This window comes from Cajanus cajan, chromosome 8, assembly GCF_000230855.2.
Source record: "Cajanus cajan strain Asha chromosome 8, NIPB_CcT2T_4, whole genome shotgun sequence".
NCBI lineage: Eukaryota > Viridiplantae > Streptophyta > Magnoliopsida > Fabales > Fabaceae > Cajanus > Cajanus cajan.
This window is the reverse complement of record NC_138524.1, coordinates 4,903,785-4,910,986: the sequence shown is the minus strand read 5'-3', so window position 1 is coordinate 4,910,986 and position 7,202 is coordinate 4,903,785. Positions and strand designations below refer to the sequence as shown.

Sequence of the window (7,202 nt, the reverse complement as noted above, 5' to 3'; positions counted from 1 at the left end):
TAATTGTTGTCTTTCTTCGGGACTTAAAAAAACTGAATTACTGCTGCTAAATTTCCCAACTTTATATATATATATATATATATATATATAAGTTTAGATATTTTCGATTATTAGAAAAAAAGTGCCCTTTGGTCTCTGGATATTTGTCAAGCCTGAAAAAATATCAGAGTTAGTACGAGACAAGACAGTTATAGTCACACCCTACTAAACTCATTGATTTCGTGGTAATGTTTAATATCAGGGTGAGAAAGAAACAGATTCTTTTATAATTAATACTTTTACAAACAAAAATCTTCATTTCAGATTTGAGTGTAAAAAATATCTTTCATTCTTACATTTTGTGTACAAAATATAAATATTTTTCAACAAAATATCTTTTTATATAAAAAGAAAACTTTTTCTAATCCTCTGCACATTTTGTGTAGTGGACAGATTTTGTAGAGGACAGGGTCCAACTTCATGAATCAATGATGAATACTAAAAAGAACACTCTTCGAATACTAAAATTAAATGTCCTGTACATAACACCTATCTCTATCTCACACAAACACAGCGATGTTAAGTCGACAATGAAAACTGATCTTATAGTTTTTGGAATCCAGTGTTTAATAAATTTTATCTTCTGGGTGATTTTGATTTTATACAATTAGTTTCAGTTAAAATTATATTTAAAATGTAGTTATTTGAGTTAAAAAGTTTCATTTGTAATAAAAGTTAATATAAATTTGTTAACATGGAAATATCAACGTTCTTTTATGAAATTTTCGCATCTTTAAATAATTTAAATTTTGGACGAAATCAATGATAATACATCGATACTGCAGTGAAAAAATAAAAATTATATATAATATTTTATTTCTTACGAAACATATTTTTAAGAATAAAGTTAATTTTAACTTATGATACATACATACATGAAATTGTTATTGTAAAATTACATTTACAAAAATGCATGTTTGGGGAGACGAGCAATAAGACCATATGGTAGCAGCATGAATTCTATCACAATGAAGATTACGTTGCACCATTCCCTTCAATATTAATCGCAGCACATATTGATTCCAAAATGTGAGAGAGAAAATATATACGGAGATTTTCTAGGAGGGATAATAGTTATTATATTTTTCATCAGAACTTGCCTCAAATGTTGTGGATGTTATCTCAGACTTCTCATTTCTCAAAGAGGTGTCCCATTTTTCCCACACCATAACCTCTCTGGCGTATCTAAGAGCTTCATCAACAGTACTAGGTTCCAACCCAGTAACCAATGAAACAAACAGCTTCCGATTAGTGAGAGAATGGAACAATCTCTTAAACTTCAAACCAATGTATTGAAAAGCACGTTGAGCCAATGGAGGATGATTGCTATATTTACTAATTTTAACCGTCTTTTGGTTGTGGCTAATAACCGGATGGAAATCATTAAACCATTCACATTGTGTTAGAGGCATCCTTTCAATCTTTTCCTCGAGCAGATCAAACTTGGTCAATAGTAAAAGAAAATTCTTGTTTCTGAAGACTCTGTGAGTGATAATATTTTCAAAAAGATGTTTGGCTGCTAATATTTTGTTGGTAGCAACTCCATTACTGTCTACTGTGTACTCATCATAGTCAGTTAAGGCAACAGAGAATAAGACTACATCAGTGTCGTCAAACATATCCAACCACTTGCAGTTTACTCCAAGGCTTTTTGAATTTATTCTGATGAGCTGGTAGCTAAAAATGTGATAACAAATTACATTCAGTACATTGCCAAAAAAAATTACCCATTACAATGCCTATGGCTCTATGCTTTGAGTGATCCATATCAGATAGCTTAATTTTGGTTTGGAATTAAAAAAGATTCAATGCATTACTTAAAAGCTGAAGATTGTTATCACTGGATGTTCACTAGACTTGAGCTCAATTCAAAAGTAATATATTATCATGTTTAAAATTAATGAAATGAAAGGTGACCTGAGTGAAGGATCATGTTGATATGCAGGGTCCAATGAGTCTTCATGACCTGACACAGTAAATGAAAATTCCATAGAAGAAAGACTATTGGATAAGGTTATCCCCTCAGAATACAAGATGTCCATGTCCAAGGGTTCGTAATCTATGCTGGAAATTTCAACAGCCTGCATCCGAATAAATATTTAGATTTTGAGGTAATCCTATGTTACAAATATCCACACAAAATTCCCACTAAAGTGATTGAGGTGGCAATCCTGTGCCTTATTGGAAGAAACTCCATGAATCCAAATGGGATTAAAAAGAAAAGAAAAGAAAAGATAAACAGTTTTTATACGGTGATAAACCATTATAAACAGTCTACATTGTGTCAAATCAGTTATTCCAACTCTATTGACAAACAGAACGATATAGAAAATGGCAACAAAGTAAAAATAGAATAATTTAAAAAGAGAAAAAAAAAGTTGCATTAAATATTAATGAGTTATGTGAGTTCAAATGAATTATAATGGGATGATGAATATAAAGAAGGCAAAACAAATCTTACTCGCTCTAGAAAATAATTAGCATTTGTTGGTAAATTTTTTATTTCATTTCTCCTACTATATGTGGCCCGAATGGCTGCATCTCTCCACAGTTCTTCCACCAGTGGAGCATATTCACGAGCAGCAGCTGGAAATATTGCTTCCAAGTTACCTGAAACCGTGTATTTCAGTAGCCATTCTGAGAATATCTTCAGTCTTGGACCAATGGAATAGGGTGTCCTGTCAATAATTTCCCCACTAATCCCTGTTTCAAACTAAACATCAATAACTTTCTATATAAATTGCCAATATATTGTAAAAGCTTCTTTAGTTAGCTAATTAACAAGGGGCGTGTGATCCAATACTAATACATGGCTTATAAAGACTAGAAAGTAAAAGAATAACAATTAAACACTTGTGTATTTGTAAGTAACTAGATGACTCATTTAACTAACCAAACTAACTTCACTATGATAATACCCCCACAGTAAAAATGCCTGCGTGATACTGAATAACAAATTCACTTTCAGTTTAGCAAATGAGGAAATGAACAATAATCTTGTTATCAACATTATTAAAGATTTAATGGATAAAGCCATTTTACTTTATAGTCAATGTTATCTAGAAAAAGAATACAAAAGCATGTGTTTAAAAAAATGCAGACAAATACTTTATTCAAAGAGAAACAATTACCAGAAGAAGTTGATTCATCAACATGTCGTCCTTTACTTTTCTGACACCAACTCTCTTCAAAATATTCTCGCGCCTCCAGTAGTACACCAAGGTACCTAAACAAGTTGCTTTGAATAACCAGCTTAATGTTTTGGCGCTCATTTTCAGAGAAAGGAACATTATACAGAAGTTTGGCCTGCAATAAAAGATTCAGACTCGGTACTTAGTGTCTCTAAACATCAAGGCTTCAACATAAAAAATTTACAAAGAGTTCTTTGGATGTCAAGGAACTAGACATCACAGATAGAGAAAAGAAAGAAAAAAAATCTAACGGGCTGCATGAAATTTTGATTTATATCAAGAAGCAATTTATGTGGCAAAGATTAGGCACTAGCTACAAGAATCAACTATCAAGATGTTTATATGCTAAACTGACATTACTTACACACTTAAACCAAAGTTATAAACCGAGTCTTTTTTGATATAAATTAGAAATACTTTTAAGAGTTTCTCTACTAAAAAATAAATAGCATTTTCAATAGAAAAACCTTCAAAAACGTTTTTAAATTTGTATCCAAGCAGACTATTTCTACTTTCTAAAACTAATATTATGGAGAAAAGGACAAAAGGGACTGCATTGGGGACCTTAAAATCTTTTAATACATTTTGCAGTAAACTCAAACTAATTTAAGTTTTATATATCCAATAATATTTTGATTAGATTTTGTCTGATATTATGAGACTACAAGTAAATTCAAGAGCTGAAATTGGCAGCACCTCAAAAACCAAACAAATGCATGACAAAATAATTTTCCTCAAGCAGCATCTTACCTGTTTAAATATGGTACATGTTCCAGACTTGACAGAACCAACAAGTAAAAATTTGTGATGCGTTTTCTTTTGAAGGTTGTGTTGGCCAGTTCCATTTTCTCCTTCGCCAGCAGGAGTCAAAGAGCTAGAAGGAACAGGCAGTGATAGAAATAGAGAAACCAGCTTCACTGTAGACTGTTATAGAGAATGCATACCACAGTTATTGTTGAGTGATTATAACTATAAGAAAAGCAAAACAAGGCAAAGTCGATTGAATTTAATAAAAATCCACTGACATCAAAAGATTTATACACAATCATCCAATTATGGATTACTAAGTTGTCATATGTTAAGATTATTAAGTTACTAATAATGACTATAAAAGTCATCTAGGTGATTCTTATTTACTTGATAGTGTAAATATCTTCACAACTGTCAAAATTAAATTCAACATCCATCTACTCATGAATTACCTTCTCCCATATACGCCCCTTGACATTCCTCTGTCCCACTTCGCTGTATGATCCGTCATGACTCACCCAAAAGTCAGTTGTCCCCTCACACGGCACTCTTGCCCACTGCAAACAAACAAATTAGCACTTCACTTAACAGTTTCAATCGGATAAAACTTGCATACAATACTATCAGAATTAGAATTTCATTTTAAAAATATGCATAATAAAAGATGTATAATAAGACTAACAGTATCTGTGAGCATGTATCTAAGTTTTGTCCCTTTCAAAATCCACAATATATGAAAATTGCCAGAGCAACAACAACCTTCAGTAGCCGTAGCTCTTCTTTGGTAATCTCTCGACCATTTATAGTTACATTTGTCATTCCATGGCTTGCATTTCTCTGCAGGTCACCCCCAATCTCCAAGGCTGGGCTAATAATTTGACTTGGCCGTTGACCTTCCTGCACGTTCAAGAAGTACACCATATTTGAGCTTTACTTGTAAAAAGACATAAAGGGTAAGATTAAGTTCAATAAGCTGCACTGAGATTAAGAGTATGTTTAGTTACAAGCTTAGAAGAGATTTTAAAAGTTTCAACTTGAAAAAGCTCATTATTTTCGATAGAAAAATTCTCATATCTCAAAAGCTCATCCAAACATGTAACCAACCAAACACGCCCTAAACTGAAAGAAAGAATATATATGAAGGTTTGATTTGATTTTCACCTTTCCCCAAAATCCAGATGATTTATCATACCAATAGAAACCCGGTTTCAATCCTTTTGGTGGGTTTGAACATGTCAAAAGCAACACGAGCTGATCCCAATCAAGAGGCTCTCCATTCACACGAACATATTCTGCCGGTATTTGATTTATTTCACAAAGCATCTCATCTTTCATTATTTGCTTCACTTCCCACCGAGACAACAAGTTCTTGAGCATCCGAGAAGGTTTGCCAAGCTTCCCCCTCTTGTTCTCGTCAATCCTATAACCAATGCAAGTGACACATTTTCTTCCTTCAGGCATGGACCCCATTGCTCTAACCACACAGTTGCAGCAATACTTAGCACTGCAAACAATACAAACTTCCCTCTCAGTGAAATGATTTCCTTTAAGGCATCGATAACACGACCCTTTCTTCCCATCTCTCACAGCATGTGGCCTCACACGATCACTCTTACTCTTACTATTAATATTACTATTACTATTACTTTCTCCACCAACATACTCAACAAACTCTTCATCATGATCAGGAAAAGTAACCACGGAAGGTTGTTTAACATGTTTTGGACTAAGACGGTTTTCATCATGATCCTCTTCTCTGCATGAAAGTGAGTCAGAAGAAGTGGTTAAAGCCGAATCTACGTTGGTTTTTCTTCTAAAGGGTTGGATTACTGGGAGTGACAAGTGATGAGGGGGAGAAGGAGCAACATGAGCAAGTGGAACTTGGTGAAGGTTGAAAGGAAGTGCTTCTGGGACGGAGTAGCTGAGAGGAGGGCCTTCGTATTCCTCTGCAAAGGAATACTCATAGCTGTAATCACCACCATCATCATGAACTATAGGCACACGTAGTTTTTTCAGAAGCAAAGCCATCAAAGTTTCAAAAGCCAAGTGAAACAAACTTGTTTAATCTTCTTCCATTGTTTGAGACGTGGTATCCATCATCGTGACTGAAGAAACAGCAAAGTGAGTAGTGATTGCGTAGGAAGAAGACCAGCGTGGGAAAGTGTGGCAGAGGTTTTGGTCATGAATGAATGAACAACGTATTCAAAAGGTTAGAATGGAAATAAAGTAGAAAAAGAAATGGACAACAACGACGGCTACGAACCTTTCAAACTACACGGAATGCTTTGTGCTATTTATTTATTTTTAAGTCATGAAGCCCCCAAGCTCACACAGTTAATTTTTGTTTCAAATATTATTTTAAATTTTAAATATATTTTTTATTTCTATAAAATTAATAAGTTTTGATTTTAGTTTCTTAAAACTTTTTCTTTCTTTTTATTTTTATAAAATTAAAATTATTGTTTTCAGTTTCTATTTTTACGTGATTATTTTTTAATTATTTTTAATTTATTAAAAAATTAAGTAATTATTTTAAGTATTATTTATAATTATTATTGATATTATATTATAATAATATTTAGCATCTTAAAAAAATTATAAATTCTTAAAATAAATATTATTTATTCATCTTAAAAGAAATATTACGAACTAAAAATAATTAGTTTAAATTTTAGATAGATAAAAATAAAAAAAAATTATAAAATTTAAAATCAAAATTTAATTATTTTATAAAAATAAAAAATAATATTTATAAATTTTAAAAAAATGAAAAATAAATTAAAAAAATTTAGAAAAATCAAAATCAAAATCATTAATTTTATAAGGACTAAAAAAGTTTTTTAGTCTTATTTTAATACATATGAAAATTAATCTCAAAATACCGAGTAATCATGGAGAAAAAGATTTGGTTACTTTGTGTTATTCTTAAAACATATCACACCTATAAAATTCATTTGTTAATTATTTATTTTTTAAAATATCCTCCAAAATATGCACTCATATTTCGTTGGAAAGGATTATTATGAACGACAAAAATTTATTTATGAATATTTAAAATTATGTAGTTAAAAATCAAACTCAAAATCATTAATAAGATGAAATAATCTCATAACTATTTTTGTTGATATGCAGATTATTCAATTTGTTACCCGTAAATAATCAATGAATTTAAGTACTTAATGTTTTTGTAAAACATTTTGTTTCACAAGTATTTTCGAGAGA

The 7,202-nt window shown here is 31.4% G+C and overlaps 1 protein-coding gene across 1 annotated transcript; it reads right to left on the bottom strand.

The window, feature by feature from the left end:
• Window positions 1–824: 824 nt before the first annotated feature.
• Window positions 825–6,254, bottom strand: LOC109799905 (extra-large guanine nucleotide-binding protein 1). The gene is made up of 8 exons (XM_020360555.3): window positions 5,142–6,254; window positions 4,740–4,877; window positions 4,433–4,537; window positions 3,981–4,154; window positions 3,171–3,345; window positions 2,501–2,742; window positions 1,957–2,120; window positions 825–1,716 (listed from the first exon to the last, which is right to left on the bottom strand). Exons 1-8 carry the CDS (start codon window positions 6,006–6,008, stop codon window positions 1,098–1,100), a joined length of 2,484 nt encoding a protein of 827 aa, XP_020216144.1. The 5' UTR covers window positions 6,009–6,254; the 3' UTR covers window positions 825–1,097.
• Between the last annotated feature and the right edge of the window lie 948 nt (window positions 6,255–7,202).

What these genes read in the sequence shown, in the direction of transcription:
- LOC109799905 (XM_020360555.3), bottom strand. Translation starts at nt 6,008, where the DNA reads ATGGCTTTGCTTCTGAAAAAACTACGTGTGCCTATAGTTCATGATGAT. An exon ending in CATCTGGATTTTGGGGAAAG is followed by an intron (nt 4,878 to 5,141) that starts GTGAAAATCAAA and finishes TTGAACGTGCAG; the next exon opens with GAAGGTCAACGGCCAAGTCA. An exon ending in AAGAGCTACGGCTACTGAAG is followed by an intron (nt 4,538 to 4,739) that starts GTTGTTGTTGCT and finishes GTTTGTTTGCAG; the next exon opens with TGGGCAAGAGTGCCGTGTGA.